This window comes from Odocoileus virginianus, chromosome 6 (genome assembly GCF_023699985.2).
Source record: "Odocoileus virginianus isolate 20LAN1187 ecotype Illinois chromosome 6, Ovbor_1.2, whole genome shotgun sequence".
NCBI lineage: Eukaryota > Metazoa > Chordata > Mammalia > Artiodactyla > Cervidae > Odocoileus > Odocoileus virginianus.
Genome location: NC_069679.1, coordinates 79,307,531 through 79,325,964, shown reverse-complemented (window position 1 = coordinate 79,325,964; position 18,434 = coordinate 79,307,531). Strand labels below are relative to the sequence as shown.

The window sequence follows — 18,434 nt, the reverse complement described above, 5'->3', positions numbered from 1 at the left end:
TGTCTGAGCCCCCAGGGAAGCCCGTCATCAGTTACTAACGTTTCTGCTGTTGTAGTTTCTTCCTTAAACCATCCTGTCTGCCGTGTTCAAGCGTTTGGTTAGCTGATTGGTGCCTCTTAGAAATTTTAGTATAAACTGTGTGAATGAAAGCAGTGTTATACTTTAGTAGGTTATTTTAATGGAGTGAGAAATTAATTTGTATAGCTTTATAGTTGAAAAATAAGTTATGAATGAAATCACAAAAAATATGTTGTTTTCAATTTAGACTATATCTCCCAACTTGTTAACAAAGTAAAGCCACTTTATGGTTGTCTTTTAACATGAATATTAACTCAGTGGGATAACCCTGTTTTCCCTCTGACCTCAACTATCTCAAAACTTAAAAGGCTTTAATTGAACCTTTTATAACTTTTTGAACGAGGTTAATAAACAAGACTGGTAACTAACAAAAGATAAGTTTTTACTGAAAATTATTTTAAATTATTTAACTTTGCTGTGTGTAGTCCATGGGGTCACAGAGTCATACACAATGTGGGGACTGAACAACAACAAAATTTAGGTAGCAATAAAAATATTTTAAACTAGGTTCTATAAAAATTAACTATTGACTCCTTGATTTCTTAATTCTTAAAAGGGATGTTACTTCTCAAGTATTTTTGTTATAGTTTTGGCATTGTTGAGATTTTTTTGTTTATTGAAACATTTAATTCAGAATAAAATTTGTTTTCTGGCTATAGCCATTAAATTTATAATAAATCCACAAATTTTATTTCATTTTTATAATTTAATTTCAGCAGATATCTTTACCAAGTGTTGAAAACTATGACAGACATAGTTGGGTTTTATTTATAAGCACTTCTCATTCACTAAACATGTATTTATTAAGTGCCTTATTTTGTCAAGTACTGGAAGTGAAAGTCGCTCAGTCGTGTCTGACTCTTTGCGACCCCATGGACTGTCCATGGAATTCTCCAGGCCAAAATACTGGAGGGGGTAGCCTTTCCTTTCTCCAGGGGATCTTCCCAATCCAGGGATTGATCTTTATTCATATGATGCAAAATTTGTGCTCTTTATGCCCTTTTTTACAAATGATGAAAGTCTTAAATTTGCATTGCTTTTATAGAAATGAATATTATAAATAGCCATGTTTATTGCAAACAAATCTGTAGGAAAATTGTTTAAAAAAATGATTCTTATCATTTCCTAATGTAAAGGTAAAATTAAGCCAGTTAAATACCGGTGAAATTATAGAGAATTAGGTTAGTGAGGTCATTGATTCAGAGTATCGGGGCATCCACTTTTGTACCTTATGACTACTAAGTTAAGCACTCATAATACCCTATACCAAGCACATGATAATACAAGTAATTGCTTGTTACATGCATATGGAGGAAGAGTATTGAAATTGAAACAACAGGAGATACCAGTAAATCTTTATTGTCAGGAAGACTCAAGGGAACCTGTTGACAAGCAAATTATCCAGAATGCAATATGGATAGCAGGATGTCAGATACATAAGAAAGGACCTTTACTTCAGCTCGACTGAGGAATATGCTTCTAAGTATTTTCATATTATAAGAGACTAGTATTCTCCTTTGTACACTTAATATTTTTAATGTTAAAATTGGTGTGTTTTGCTCATGGAGACAGTATTTTAATGTTTTAAAGTAAGAAATTTAAAAATAAGTAGTATGTTGTATGGTAAACAGTTTTAAAGTTTACAGAGATCTAATTTTTATAATCAAATGAGTTTTGGAAATTGGAGGGTTGATTCTTGATGTTTTAGCCAACAGTGAAAGAATGGTGGTGTTCTAAAATGGGCTTGGGTGTAGTTTGAGGCAACTTGAACTTTAGGAGTTTATTTTTGAAGCCTAAATTTCAACAGTGAGTCAGTTTTAGCAGCGGTCATACAAAGAATTGATTGTGTTGCCAGTCAGATGAGAGCTTTAAATCTAATAATGAGGCAGAGTTCTCACATAGTATGGATAGGTAAGGACTGATGGCATCAGGTGTTGAGGCATCAGCCTTGTTTGTAGATAGTGTTACTTAATATTTTTGTCATGAGGAAAGTTCAGAGGCCTTTTTCCTTGCACTCAGGATACTCCTTTATGCAGGACTTAATATAAGGCCAGTAAATGAATTGTTTTTCAAGTTATATTTTGTGATTTTATTCAAGTAAAAATATTTACTGCTTACTACTCAATATGCCTTCAGTACTTAGTGTATGGAATATTACTTGATGCATATGATACTTTATACATTTGCTTTCTGCAAGTTGTAAAAACTGCAGTTTCTTTACTTGTCTGTGGAATTCTTTTTTCGTGGCTGCTCACTGCTTGCTTATTTATTTAATTCCACATCTTTCAGCTTATCGTTACTTGTTTCGTACTAGAAATAAATGTATCTATCCATTTTTAGGATAATTAATATTTTCTCTATAGGAAGTCAAAGAGAAAAGGAGACAGAGATCTTTTTATTCAAAAAATACTTAATAGTGTCTGTGATGTTCCAGGGCACTCACTGTTCTAGGAGCTTGAGATAAGCCAGTGAAAAAACAAAACAGTCCCTGCCATTTGGAAGCTTACTTGAGTTGAGGGAGGCAACGGCTGAAACATAACAAAATGATAAAACAAATTACAGTTAACTCAGTACAACACTGGGGCTAATTGCATGTAACTTAGAGGGAGTGCTCTGTATCTGTGGTTTGTCTATATATGTATAGTCATCCAACCACAGTCCATTTAATTCTGTAGTATTTACTATTGAAAAATACCTGTGTATAAGTTGATCTGTGCATTTCCAAACCCATACTGTTAAAGGTTCAACTGTAATATGCTATTTTAGAAGTTGATAATTAGTATGGGTAATTATAGAGTGGGAAAGGAAACAGGATCAAAGTCTTTGATGAAAGTTATCCTTGTCATTATTTGGTGGCATAACCTGTCTACTTTGTGTGAGAAGCAGCAAGGAGGCCAGTGTAGCTGGCTAGCTTGGGGGAGCAGTGTAGCAGTAAATCAGGTAAGAGGGGCCAGGCGGTGTGGTGTAGGACTTTGTGAGGACATGGGCTCGCTCTCTGAGTGAACTGAGAAGCTCCTGGAAGGTTTCAAATATACAAAAGTGGTATCACTTACATTTTAATCTTTAAAAAAATTGCTTTGTTGAGAACAGGGTATAGAAGAAACAAAGGTTGAAATGAGATTAATAGAGGGACATCATAGTAACCCACATGAGTGAAAATGGTGATTAAGGCTAGGATGATAGCATTGAAAGTGATGAGAAGCAGCTGGATCTTGGATGTTTCAAAGGAGGAGTCAACAGGGTTTCCTGACTGTTGTGTATGTGGTAGAAAATAAAAAAGAGAAACAAGAATGACTCCAGGATTTTTTTTTGTTTTTTTTTGATGAGGAACTAGTCAGAAGAATGAAGATGCCATCAACTGAGATGGGAAAAGCTGCAGATGGAGCAAATTTAGGAGAGGAGAGTGGCTGGTTTGGGACATTAGTTTTGTATCTGTTACATGTTAAAATCATCCATCCTAAGGTGTTAAGTGTAATAATGTAAGTAGTGTAATTAGACCAGAGCTGTAAAACCACTTGGGCTTCTTTTGTCAGTCCAGTGGTAGAGAACCCACCTGCCAGTGCAGGAGACACAAGAGAAATGGGTGTGGCCCCTGGGCCAGGAAGGTCCCCTGGAGCAGGAAATGGCAGCCCCCTCCAGCACTCTTGCCTGGAGAATCCCACGGACAAAGGAACCTGACAGGCTACAGTCTAGAGGAAGTCACAAAAGAGTCAGCCACGACTTAGTGACTAAGCAACAACAAAATCAGACCACTTAATGTAAGAGGCTCTGTTCTGAATTCTGTTTCACTTTATTGTACTCTTATTTTGCTTTAATAAATGAGAAAAGATTGATATATGGTAAATTTATATATAGCTTAAGTTTTAGTGGTCTTAAGGAAGGGCATGAGAGTGGTTTTCAAATATATGAAGTATTCATTGTTTTTTAGATTAACTTCCAAAAGGCAGAACTGGGATCAATAAGTAGATGTTTGGGGTAAGCAGATTTTAGTAAGGGGTAAAGCATGAAAGACTTGCAAGGGGGCTGTCCCAGGAAGGGATAACTCAATTTGCAATTCTTCACCTTCCACTTTTAACCACAGTCAAGCAGACACTAAACAGTGATATGCTAAGAATATGCATGGAGACTGCATGGGGATGTTAGACCATGGAGTTTTAGCAGTGGGATAAGAAGATGCCTGTACATAGTGAGAATTTCTGCATCATTATTGATAAATAGAAAGCATCTTGGACTGGAGCAAAAGAATCATCTTTGTCACTTAATTATAATACGTCATTGATCATCTCATTGAACTTCTCCAGGCTGTAATTTTCTCCTTTGAAAATGAAAGCCTGAAATGGGAGTGATGCTTACAATTGAAGGGAAGGGAGAGAGTGAAGACCTGGAAATCAGTTAAAAAGTATTTTAATAAGTCATATGACAAGAGGCTATTGATGTAGTAACTAGAAGATTATTAGTGGCCTTTTAGAAAACAGTTGCCAGGTGTCCTGAAGACAAGTAAAGTAGAATTAGAGATAAAATAATAATTAGAGAAATAATAATATTAGTATGAATTCTAATACTGGGGGGGGGCACAGTATTTAAAAAGTCAGCAATATGTAAGTTGTTAGTGTATGTGAGGAACAAGAGAGTAGTTGTAAACATGATACCAATAATGAGAAAAAATGTCCTGGTGGTCAGTAGATAGGGAGAATGAAGAAAAGCCTATGGTTAATTAAATTGTATAGACATAAAAGGAGTTACAGAGAAAAGGCAAAAAATAAAAAGTGTTCTAGAAGCATCAGGGAGAACAAAGGGTAGTTTTAAATATTTTCCTGTAAAAAATTGTATAGGAAATGACACGTATATGCAGACCTGGTAGAGATTAAAATAATTTGCAGAGAAACATTATTGACTAATGAACCCAAATACTAAGAGCTATAAAATAAATACTATTAATTACAGATTTTTGAAAAATTCACCTAGTTAATTGATTTTTTTTTGAGAGATACAGAGATTGTGTCAAACTATTAAAATACAATTTGACCACACACACACACACAGTTGTATAAAAATAGAAATCAGATGGAGATTAAATATGCTACTGACCTTGAAAATACCTTGAGACAAATGAAAATGAAAATACACCATACTAAACATGTAGAATGCAGCAAAAGCAGTTCTAGGAAGGAAGTATATAGAAATGCCTACATCAAGAAATAAGGGAAAATCTCAAATAAACAATCTTAATTTTACACCTAAAGGAACAGGAAGAAGCCTAAAGTTAATGGAAAGCAGGAAATAACAAAGATCAGAGAGGGAATAAATAAGAGACTAAAAAGATAATAGAAATAAAGATCAATGAAACTAACAGCTGATTATTTGAAGAGGGAAACAAATTTGACAACCCTTTAGTGAGACTCAAAAAGAGAAAAGAGGATTCAAATAAAATCAAATGAAAGAGATGTTAACAACTGATAATAGAAATACAAAGGATCATATGAGACCACTGTGAACAATTATACTTTAACAAATTGGACCATATAGAAGAAGTGGATAAATTCCTAGAAACATAAAACCTTCCAAGACTGAATCATGAAGAAATAAAAAAACTGAACATACTGATTACTAGTAAGAAGATTGAGTCAATAATCAAAAACTTCCCAATAAACAAAAGTCTACGACCAGATGGTTTCACTGGTACATTCTACCAAACATTTAAGAAGAATTAATACCAATCCTTTTCAAACGCTTTGAAAAAAATAGAAGAGCATGAAACATTTTAAAACTCATTTTACAAGACCAGTGTTACCTTGATACCAAAACCAGACTGGGGTGCCACAAGAAAAGAAAACTATAGGCTGGTATCATCCTGATGAACATAGATGCTGAAGTGCTCAACAAAGTATTAGCAAACTGAATTCAGCAATTATTTAAAAAGATCATATACCATGATCAACTGGGATTTATTTCAGGGATGCAAGGAGGGCTCACCATCTGCAAATCAGTGTGATATACCATGTTGACGACCTGAAGGACAGAAACCATGGGATGGTCTCAGTAGATGCGGAAAAAGCATTTGACAAAATGTAACATAAAAAAATCTCAACAAAATTGTTGTGGAGGTAATGTACCTCAACTTAGTAAAGGTCATATATGACAAACCCATAGGTAACATACTCTGAAAAGCTCAGAGCTTTTAAGATTAGAAATGAGACAGGCATGTTCACTCTTAACATTTTTATTCAGCGTGGTATGGAAAGTCCTAGTCAGAGCTGTTAGGCAAGAAAAGGAAATAAAACACAAACAAATGAAGAAAGGAAGGAGTAAAATTCACTATTTGCAGGTAATTTTGTATTACAAAGAAAACGCTAAATACTCCACCAACGAACTGTCAGAGCTATAAATGAATTCAGTACAATTGCAGGATACAGAAATCTGTTGGGTTTCTGTGCACTAATAATGAACGATCAGAAAGAGAAAATAAGAAAACAATCCCATTAACAACTGCAGCAGAAATAAAAGCTAAACAAAAAACCCTGAATTTATAGATACAGAGAACAGATTGCCAGAGACAGGATTTCGAGGTTAGGTACAATGGGCGAAGGTGGTCAAAGACACAAACTTCAAGTTATAAGTATTTGTGGATATAATGTACAGCATTGATGACACTGTGTATTTGAAAGTTAACAAAGAGCTTAAATGTTCTAATCACAGGAAAAAAATTGTAACTATGCATGGTGATGGATGTTAGCAGGCTTACTGTGGAGATCATTTTGTAGTATACACAGAGATCCAGTCATTACTTTGTACATCTGAAACTCTGTTACTTGTCAATTATATCTCAAAAAGAAAACAGTTTGTAGTTGCAGTAATATACATGTTTGGTGTGTGAATGGGTTTTCTTGTTGTTTGTTTCCTCTTTTTATTTTATCTTATGCATTTTTTACTTATTTATTTAGATACACAGAAGTAAAAACAAATGGAAATTTCATCTCAAGGATGGCATTATGAATCTTAATGGAAGAGATTATATATTTTCCAAAGCCATTGGAGATGCAGAATGGTGAAAAAAGTTGGTTCTTTTTCTTTTATAAATAAAACAAAAGAAACTTAAAAAAAAAAATTTAAAGTGGACAGTTTGAAACTTGGGACATATACCAACCAAAACCTAACTTCTGCATGTCAGAAAAGTGCAGTAGAAGCAGAGCTACTGGAACAAAGAGACCTTGACAACAGACACTACTTCTAACTGGCAAGCCATGGAACTGTAGCACCTGGGGTTGTTGGGGTGGGGAGGGTGGGGATTTGTGTAAGAAAACCAGAATTGTCGATTTTAAATACAGGTACCTGCCACTGGTAATTAGCATGTAAAGCTTTGTTTATATTCCTTCCTCCAACTTGAGTTCAGCCAGAAGATACTTGTTGGAATGAACTGAAGAAACTTCCCTTTTGATAGATTGAACTGAAACTGCTTATTGTACGTGGTTATATTTGGTAAAAATTGCGTGTTGAGCTTTTTACAAAAGGGTAAGAATTATGGTGTTGAATTTTAATTCACTTGTATAAGGAAACAGTTTAGAACTCTTATAGGTCTTAAATATTTTTACTTGCTATTCTCCCTCAGTAATATATACCTCTTCCTTCCCTGCTTGATGAAACATCTATTTACAAGTTAAAGGAAGTGTATAATCAGTAATTACAGTTTGGAGACAAAATTTACCTAGGAGTGGATGTTTATTTTAGTTAGATTTTCAGACTCATTATAAATATAAAGACTTGGGTCTTGTCTGAGTTGAGCAGAATTAAAATGACAACTTCAGTTTCCTAACAGAATTGTATTTGTTTCTTTTAGTCCCACACCTTAAAAAGAAACCCCAAGTGGCTCCTCAGGAATGCAGTTTTGTTGCACAAAGGTACCATCTAGCTGGAATTATACACATACGAATAGATAGATTATTTTCCTGTTGGGCTGAAGTGTATGCTTATGTATGTGTTTAGTCTTTAAGCTAAACAAACATTTAGATAACATTCTGTGCATTGATTGATGCATTGGGCAGGTGGTGAGGACCTGGATTTTTATCAAACAATTTAGTAATTTTAAAAGTTTCTTGTGTTTACTAGTAAAGAATTTTAAAACTCTTACTCTAATTGAACACATTTTTTAAAACGCAACTTTGTAGTTTGAGGGAGAAATTTTGGGGTTAGAGGAGGGTGGGCCACTCAGTACATACTTACCTCTCTTTCGTGCGGTGGCCCTCCCAGGCCACTGATGATGCAGTGGGCTCCAGTTTGCACATCGGGAAGACAGCATAGAAATTTGACTTGTATATTAAAAACAGTAGAAATGTAATATGTATATGAAGAATGCATAGCTCTGTTTTCTGTAAGGGGCTCTAAAGAACAATGTGGCAGTGCTGTATGTTCAGTGTGAACGAGTTGCTTGGGAGAACTGCAGGAACGTGTGTCCTCACCTTTGTTCTTAACACCTAATTCTTTTCATGGTTTATTTTGACAAAATTCACGTGTTTAACTTGTATATTGATTTTTTTAAGTCTTCCACTTTTGTCTTCCTTTTATTTGCCTTTGTGTTTCCAGAACTAACAGAGAAACACTTTAAAGTACATTGCAGAAAAAAACTGTGAGCTGTTTTATATTTTCTTTTTTTTAGCACAAATCTTTAAACTTCTTTAAAAGGCTATTTTTTTTTTTTTTTTAATTTTCTTTTGCCTACTTCCCACCCGAAATACCACCTTGGTCCCTTTAACTTATGTTCTGAACTTTGATATAAATGGTGGTTTCTAGCATGCTGGTAGTTAGATTTATTTCGATGCCATATCTGGTGATACGGTTTTAATTTTTACTATATTAATTTAGTTTTTTTGAGGTTTATTTGTTTACCCCAGTATGCTCAAAGCACACGCAGGTTTTTTGTTTTGCTTTGTTTTTGTTGAGCCTGGGAGGAGAGGGGAAGGGAGTAAAATCACAGAAGTCCTGTTCATTTGTCCTTCAGTATAGTTGCTAGTAGGTTTATATTTACCTAGTGAAGAAGTCAATGACCTGAACTACCTATAAAAGTTTAGCATTGCTGCAGTGTTGATTGAAACCCTTTGGCTATCTAGTAGTTCTTATGCTACTGAACCTTGGATTACTATATGATACTCAGCTTATATTTTGGACTCTCTATGTAGACAAAAACATTGCATTCATTATAGAATTGTACACTAGCCTGTTTTTATAACATTGAAACATCAACAACCACTGCTTTCAGTGTGACTTAGTAGGGTTGTTTTGAAGCAGGAAATAACCATTTATATTTGCACCTGTGTATATTGCATATCAATTATGACATACTTGGCAAGCGCTTTTCTTTTACCTGTGAAAATTCTGAAAACTGGTCCAAACAACACTGCATACCAAATTGTGCTCTTATATATAACACTGCATTGTGTTCCTTTTTAGTCAAATAGCATGTTTTAGTTTTATTATAGTGGCTTGCTGTAAGAATGCCACTTGCTTATCTTTTATTGTACTTGAATTCTTAATCATGCTTTTAACATTTTATTTAACATCATTTCATTAGGTTCCATTAAAAATGTCATTCCTTTGAAAATGCAAGGATTCCCACTTTCAAAATTTTGAAGTAAAGATAACATTTATTCAAAGAAGGAAAATAGTTCAGACTTGGTATTGTGAAATAAGTGAAAGTTTCAGAAAAGGATTTGTTTAGATTTGCACAGATGATGATGGCACCTTGTATTAAAAAACAATCAACAGTGGTAAGGAAAATTTACACAAAAGTACTAGGTTTAAGTGTGGAAATGTGTGCCTTTCAGTGTATGTACTCTTTTATTTTGGTGGTCATTTGGATAATCAGACCATTTGAATGGCTGAGAGCACATTTAAATTCTGTGGAGCGCCACATTTGGCTGAAACAACTCTAATGTGCAATTAGTTTCTAGACTAAAATGTCTGTTATATGAGGGGGATCTTTATATTGGGCTTTTATATTTTTTTAAATGTTCACCTTTCTTTCTATTAATTAAATGCCATCATAGCACCACATTTATATTGCCTCTCTTAAAATCAAAGCCACCTTGATGATGTTCTTCTTGGCATGCATCAAGATTTGAGCAGTGTGTATAGTGATTAAAATGTGTTCTTGAAGAGCATAGTCTAATAGACTCTGGTTTAGACTGCAAGAACATAAAAGTATAATAGCTTTTGTATAAAGATTTTCTTTTGCTATATGAAAATCAAGGATTTGGTTTGCTTTTTTTCTGGCTTTTATGAAGGAATAAAAACTTATCTCCTTCTAAGAGTAATTTTTGATTATCTTATAGCAATAATGTCACCATTCTTTTCAGAAATAAATACACCTTGTATAGGAAATCAGACATAATTTTCTTGGGAGCTCCCTTTATATCTTAGCTTTTTCTTCCTCTTAAGAAAATTCCTATATTTTCAGATTATTTCATCTTGAACTTTTTTGAGCTTTTGTGCAATGTAATATTTTATTGATCCATCTTTCTACATTTTCATTTTATTTCATACGTCTATCTCCCACATATCTGTCTGAATCAGCTGTTTCAGGTTTTTAATTCATTGGTTAAAAAATAGTTGCTTTATATATTTCTTCATGGGTTTATGTTAAATAGTTTTGCATTTTAATCTATTATGCTATGGAAATTATTCTGAAGTTTGTATTCCCTTTTTAAGCCTGCCTTAGTCTATTTTTTGGTCATTTTTTATGGTTTAAGGAAGAACACACAGAACTTGATATTTTTATTTTGAGGAACAAGAAAAATTGTTTTTTCTTTTAAGAGAAGAACTACACTGAGTTATTAACTACTATTTCAAGTTTCCTTAAATCATCCGGTATGCTTCAGGGCTACAATTTGGGGGGAGGGGCTAATTCTTTTTGCTGTTCTGAGCTACTATTGTCAACTGCTGTTGTACATACTGTTATGTGTAAGGGCGTAAATATATTTATTATGTTTGTAAAATTCATTCTGTACAATTGCAGATCAAGGTTGCTCTTCTGTGATATACGGGATATTATGTTTTAAAGACCATCTTGGAATACAATTAGAGAACTTAGTATTTTGATGTACTAAGACCTATTTTAAGTTTAATATTTTACCTTTGCAAAAACTTTAATTAAAGATGTTATTTAAAAAAAGTAATGCTGCTTGCTTTGCTTACTAGTTTATAAAATTGTTATATAGATAACTGAATAAAACTATACAGTTGAGAAAGGAAAATGCTTTACATTGTTAATAAGTTCCATTATCAAAAAGAGGTATCGTTAAAGTCTATACCTTTAATTGGGGTGGGATGTCAGTTTGAATATTAAGCTGTGTTATAAATTCTTAGTACCTTTTAAAAAGAATAGTTGTAATTTCTAGGAACACAGGAATTTAAATTGGGCTAAAGTCACACCAACAAAGTGTAGCTAAAAATTGATAGTAAGTAACATATTGTATTAAGTGAGTAGTTCTACTCCAAAGAATAGATTACTTAAGATAAAATTATTTGAGAACATATTGTTTTTTAATTTCACTGTTTAGCTATGTATTTTTCTTTTAGTTCAGAGTTTGTAAATAGTTGCATAAAAGGAGAATCAGATCATTAAGGCCTGTACTACATATTGAATATATTTTGTTATTTTAGAAAGTATTAAATAATTAGCAAGTATTTTTATTTATAGTTATTTCAAATGAATCATTAAGAAGAAGCTTGCTTTTTTGTAATTTTTTTTATCCTGTTACTACTTTATCTAGGAAACTTGCAAATTTTAACCATTAAAACAATCATAATAAAGATACTTTATTTGTTGCAGCAAATCTTGTATTTTTGCAGTTTAATTCAGGCTCCTACATTGATGACCGTAACCTTTTTGGCCTCAGTTTCCCCATATATAAAATGATAGCAGTATGGTTTTGAGAATTAAGTGAGATAATATACGTAAAGATCCTAAAGTGGTGCATTTTGTACCATAGTAAGCACTCAGATATCCCAGTTATTAACTTCATAATATCTGTGGAGCTGAAAAATATTTTTAAATGGTCAAGAATAGCAAAAGAGAATATGGTCTGAATTGAGAAGCAGTAAAAGATTTGGATACAGCAAAACAAATTAAGGTTTGAGTTAATGGAGCCGTGCATCTGTCTGTAGCAGAAAGGGCCTGAGAGGAGAAAGGTGAACAATGGGTATGGAGAAGAATAATGAAACACACCAGGAAGTCTGTAAGCTTTTCTTTCCCTTCGTGAGTTATATGTCTAAAATAGATTGGATTTTCCCAAAGCTAAAACTGTAGTAATGTTATAACATTTAAAAAATTATGTAATTTTCCTAAATAGCAGTGGGTTCTGCTCATTTCATTTATGGAGAAAATAATGAAACACTGTTAATGAAACACATTGAAAGTATGATTACATCACTCTGACATGAACCTCTCTCCCAGTGTTTGTTGGCAATCCTGTTTATGGAGGCAAATAGCCTTTGTGTCCTTGCTCCTACTTCCTAGCCAAAGAGGAAGATGCAATGTAAGTAACTGGTTACTTCTGTTTCTGTCTGAAATGTAAATTTTCTGAGGCTGAAAGGGAATCAAGCACAGAGCATGTATTAACATACTCATTCAACTCAGTGATCTTCCATAGGCATGGAATTGTGATCAGTGTTATTGGATAAGCCACAGATGAATAAGGTAGTTGTTGTCTTTAAAAGCAGTGAAGTTGGATTGTCTGGGTTCTAATCCTAATGTGGGTTGGATTGACAGCAGTGAGTTTGGGCATATTACCAAACTAGACTACCTCATAGGTTTGTTGTGACATGGTAATGACAGATGACAGGATACATCCGTTGCATTTATTAGTCCTTGACACATGTGTATGTACCCATATGTCTTTGTAAGGCATAATGGTCACAGAAAAGATTTTAAACTGGCGGGGTTACTTATGTGAGTTCTCCTTATTTTCCTGTTTAATAGAAAGAGGTTTACCATCTCTGATGAGACTTCAGCAGATTAAAGGGAGAGATCTGAGAACTTAGTATTAGCAATTATTGAGAGCATTGAACTTGCCCATGGAAATAGTTCTAGAAACTTGTAGTTGTGTTACTCACATTGGAAATGAATTTTGTGTTCTTGAACCAAGAACGGCCTGGATCTTAGCTTTGAACTTCAGCTTTCTGAAGATGGTTGTGTTGATACGATACAAGTTACCTCCTGAGTACTTCTTGAAATAGCCTACTTTCTCAAACACAACGTGACAGAAACAGAACTCATTCCAATTTCTGTTTCCCCACTCCCAGATACACAATGTGAATTAGTGACTACTGTTTTCCCAATCACCACCTCATCCTCTGCTGCCCTCTTCTTTTACCTTCAATCTTTCCCAGCATCAGGGTCTTTTGCAATGAGTCAGTTCATTGATTCCAGGGTTCAGAATTCTTGCTTGAAATGCTCAGACTCTTCCTCCAGAGTTGAATGAGGAGGCATTAGTCCAACAGCCATCCTGTGACCTTGAGAAGAACTAAGCTTAAGGTAAAGATGATATGGGGAGGCAGAGCAAAAGACAGAAGAAACAATGTCTTTTTCACGACCTTATAACTAAGCTTTTTAGTTGATAATTTATTCTGTTTACACCAACCATAAATACTGATTTTATATTTTCTGTTCACATTCTCTTCCTTTAATCCTCCTCACCTCTCTGCCTTTTAGCTGTATACAGTTTTCTGCATTTTACCTTGCTGATTTGTTGGCTTGCTTTAGGCCTAGGTTGTCAGGCTGAGACTTGGGCTTCTTGGTGGCTCAGGTGGTAAGGAAACCATCTGCAGTGCGGGAGACCCGGGTTCGATCCCTGGGTTGGGAAAATCTCCTGGAGAAGGAAATGGCAACTCACTCCAGTATTGTTACCCGGGGAATCCCATGGACAGAGGAGCGTGGAGGGCTACAGTCCATGGGGTCACAGAGTCGGACATGACGGAGCGACTAACACTTTGACTTGTGAGACAATTTCCCTGCAGACAGAGGAGACTATAAGTGTAGCTCCCAGAGAGTGGACGGTACTCGAGGGTGAGACAGCTCTGACTTTGGAACCAGACCTGGGGGTGGGTGCCAGTTGTACCACTGTCTCTGAGACTCAGATCCCTCATCTATAAAATCTACAGTAAAACCATTATTATAATGGTTACCTTGCACCCTTTTTGTAAGATGTATTGTAAAGTGTAAAGTACATTTTGGTCTAAATTTTTTTCTTTTTGGCCATGTACTGTAGCTTGCAGAATCTTAGTTCTTTGACCAGAGATCAAACCCAGGCCCTGGAAGTGAAATCACCGAGTCCTAATAATCACTGGACTGCTAGGGAGTTCCCTGAAAAATAATTCATTATATTAGCAAAAGGGCCTTAAATTTCTTTTGGTTTGATCTTAATACTGTACAGTTGAGGCCTTAAAAACCAAAAAATGTAATGCAAACTAAACAACATTGTGCAACTAATATAAGGTATAGCCAGAAAGCCTCCTGATGCTTAGGTGGAATCCTTGAGGCAGGCGGTGATGGTCCGTAGCAAAGTTTCCTTGAACTTAAACAGTATGCAGTGATGTTTTTTAATGCACAGTTGCAGCAGAAGAATAGCAATTCTCTTCTTGCATCTGATCTACTTTATATATTTGTACTGTGTTTTTTTTTTTTTTTTTGGCAATACATCTCTGATCCCGTGTCCTGTTGGTTTTAAGAACAGGTTCAAAGTGATTTGTGAAAATACACCATTCAATTTGGAGTCAAGCAGTTACCCTTCTAGCCCACTGTATTTTCTCCAGGGTTTATCAGTGAGAAGGTGCTGAAAGCCTTGTTGCCTTTTAAAATAAAAGTCAATTGTATTCTGCAACAAGGCAGACTGGGGTGGGAACGGGATACCTGGAGACCACCAGAGTATCTCTGTGGGCTTAATCTTGTACCTTTGTGTGTGAAATTCTCCTGAGTGTAATTAGAGAAACAGAGTAGAGCTGGCTGTTTTGTTGTCGAGCTTGATTTAAAGGCATAATTTCCATTTCTCGATACTCATTCCTTTATGAGGGATCTAAAATATGAAAAAAAATTCAAAATCTGAAAATTTCACACATTCCAAGTTTCCCGTAGGATAAGGGAAACTTGAGGGGTTATCTGGGTCATTTTTGTTTTCTTAGGCGTAGACTTTGGAGGCCATGTCGACTCATAAACTAGTCACAATCTAAAAGTTGAGAGTTATATTTTTCTCCATGGGAATTTTTAGGTCTTCAAGACTGGGGACAACATCTCTAGTGACCCTGAGATAACTGCTCCAAGGAGGTGAGGGGAGGAGTCAGGTGCTATAGAAATCTTACTACAAAGGGCAGGTAGTCTAAACATCAAAAGATCATTGTTAATTAAAGAAAATCAGCTTTATCTCAAGGAATGTAGTGCTTCTCTATGGGAAGATGCGAGAGTCTGCCCTCACTGAAACCATTCCTTTCACATGCATATCAGCTACCTGGGGCCAGTGTCCTGCTTTGATTCATGTCCTGAGTTCCTCAGTGCTCACCATAGGGAGTGGCAGTCACTTTATGGCTGCCAGATGGGACATATTGTCTCCTTTCTGGGATTGTGCCCTCCAGACTCAGAAATTTCCTCTGGAGGGTTGGAATCACTGATGTCTGTGACATCCATACTACTGATATGGCAGGAAATACTCCATTTCTCAGCCATCATATTGACCAGAATGTGGGCATTTATTAAAAGCCTCAAGAATATTCTATGCAGTTCCTTAGGAGCTGAAGATGGACACTGGACTATACATTCCATTGGGGTTGTTCACTTGCTCAGTCGTGTCCGACTCTTTGTGACCCAATGGAAGGTAGCACACCAGGCTTCGCTGTCCATCACCAGCTCCCAGAGCTTACTCACACTCATGTCCAATGAGTCAGTGATGCTGTCCAACCATCTCATCCTTTGTCATCCCCTTCTCCTACCTTCAATTTTTCCCAGCATCGGGATCTTTTCTAATGAGTCAGTTCTCATCAGGTGACCAAAGTATTGGACTTTCAGCTTCAGCATCAGTCCTTCCAATGAATATTCAGGGTTGATTTCCTTTAAGATTGACTTGTTTGATCTTCTTGCTGTCCAAGGAACTCTCAAGAATCTTCTCCAACACCACAGTTCAAAAAAATCAATTCTTCGGTGCTCAGCCTTCTTTATGGTCCATCTCACAGCCACACATGACCACTGGAAAAAAACACAGCTTTGACTAGATGGATCTTTGTTGGCAAAGTAATGTCTCTGCTTTTTAACATGCTGTCTAGGTTTCTTCCAAGGAGCAAGCGTCTTTTAATTTCATGGCTGCAGTCACCAAATGCAGTGATTTTGGAGCTCCCCAAAATAAAGTCTGACACTGTTTCCATTTTTTTCCCCACCTGTTTGCCATTCAGTGATGGGACCAGATGCCATTATCTTCGTTTTTTGAATGTTGAGCTTTAAGTCAGCTTTTTCATTCTCCTCTTTCACTTTCATCAAGAGACTGTTTAGTTCCTCTTCAGTTTCTGCTAAAAGGGTGATATCATCTGCATATCTGAGGTTATTGATATTTCTCCTGGAAATCTTGATTCCAGTTTGTGCTTCATCCAGCCCAGCATTTCATACGATGTACTCTACACACAAGCTAAATAAGTGAGATGATACCATGCAGCCTTGACGTACTCCTTTCCCACTTTTGAATCATTTTGTTGTTCATGTCCGGTTCTAACTGTTGTTTCTTGACCTGCATACAGGTTTCTCAGGCAGGTAAGCTGGTCTGGTTTTCCTGTTTCTTGAAGAATTTTCCACAGTTTGTTGTGATCCACACAGTCAAAGGCTTTAGTGTCATCAGTGAAGCAGAAGTAGATGTTTTTCTGGAATTCCCTTGCTTTTTCTATGATCCAGTGGCTGTTGGTAATTTGATCTCTGGTTCCTCTGCCTTTTCTAAATCCAACTTGTACATCTGGGAGTTCTCAGTTCATGGACTGCTAAAGCCTATCTTGAAGGATTTTGAGCATTACATTGCTAGCATATGAAATGGACACAATTGTGTGGCAGTTTGAGCATTCTTTGGCATTGCCCTTTGGAATTGGAATGAAAACTGACCTTTTCCAGTCCTGTAATCAGTGCTAAGCTTTACAAATTTGTTGGCATATTGAGTGCAGCACTTTCACAGCATCATCTTTTAGGATTTGAAATAGCTCAGCTGGAATTCCACAACTCCACTAGCTTTGTTCATAGTAATGCTTCCTAAGGCCCACTTGAGTTCTCATTCCAGGATATCTGGCTCAAGGTGAGTGATCACACCATCCTGGTTATATAGGTCATTAAGAACTTTTTTTGTATAGTTCTTCTGTGTATTCTTGCCATCTCTTAATCTCTTCTGCTTCTATTAGGTTCATACCATTTCTGTCCATTATTGAGCCCATCTCTGCATGAAATGTTCCCTAGGTATCTAATTTTCTTGAAGAGATCTCTAGTCTTTCCCATTTTATTGTTTTCTCTGTTTCTTTGCATTGATCTCTGAGGAAGGCTTTCTTGTCTCTCCTTGCTATTCTTTGGAACTCTGCTTTCAGATGGGGATATCTGTCCTTTTCTCCTTTGCCTTTCACTGCTCTTCTTATCTCAGCTCTTAAGGCCTCCTCAAGACAAGCATTTTGCCTTTTTGCATTTCTTTTCCTTGAGGGTGGTTTTGATCACTGCCTCCTCTACAATGTCAGGAACCTCTGTCCATAGTTCTTCAGGCACTCTATCAGATCTAATCCCTTGAATCTGGTTTCCCTTAATTAAGAATAATCTTTTGATGTTCAGACTACCTTCCACTTGTTGCAATCTTCTATGTAACCTGACTCTTCCTCCTCACCTCCTCGTAACAGTTCCTTCAGGGTCACTTGAGATGCTGTCTTCAGGCCTTGATGTCCTAAAAATACCCACCAAATAAAACATACCTCTCAACTTATAGGTTGTGACTGTTTTTTAAGTTGACACATATAGTAGTTAATGGACACTGGCCTTGCTTCCACGTTTTAGTTATTGTCAATGATGCTTCTCTGAATATGAGTGTACAAACATCTCTTTGAGATCCTGCTTTGAATTCTTTTGATTACATTTCCAGAAGTGGAACTGTTGCATCATATGATAATTCTGTATTTAATTTTTTGAGGAACTGCCACACTGTTTTCCACACTGCTTTTCCATTTTCTTACCAACAATGCACAGAGTTCTAATTTCTCCACATTCTTACTAACACTAGTTTTTCTTTAAAAAAATTTACAGTAGTTATCCTAATGGGTGTGAAGTGCTATCTCCTCGTTTTGATTTTCATTTCTCCAGTGATTAGTGATGT

At 35.8% G+C, this 18,434-nt stretch overlaps 1 protein-coding gene across 3 annotated transcripts in view; it reads left to right on the top strand.

The window, feature by feature from the left end:
* Positions 1 to 11,321, top strand: part of GTF2A1 (general transcription factor IIA subunit 1) — a 40,012-nt gene extending 28,691 nt beyond the window's left edge. For all 3 annotated transcript variants that reach the window (XM_020885106.2, XM_020885107.2, XM_020885109.2), the window contains exon 9: positions 7,020 to 11,321. In XM_020885106.2, coding sequence (XP_020740765.1) covers positions 7,020 to 7,127 — 108 coding nt within the window. In that variant the 3' untranslated portion in view covers positions 7,128 to 11,321. The remainder of the gene's footprint in view (positions 1 to 7,019) is intronic.
* The last annotated feature ends 7,113 nt before the right edge of the window (positions 11,322 to 18,434 follow it).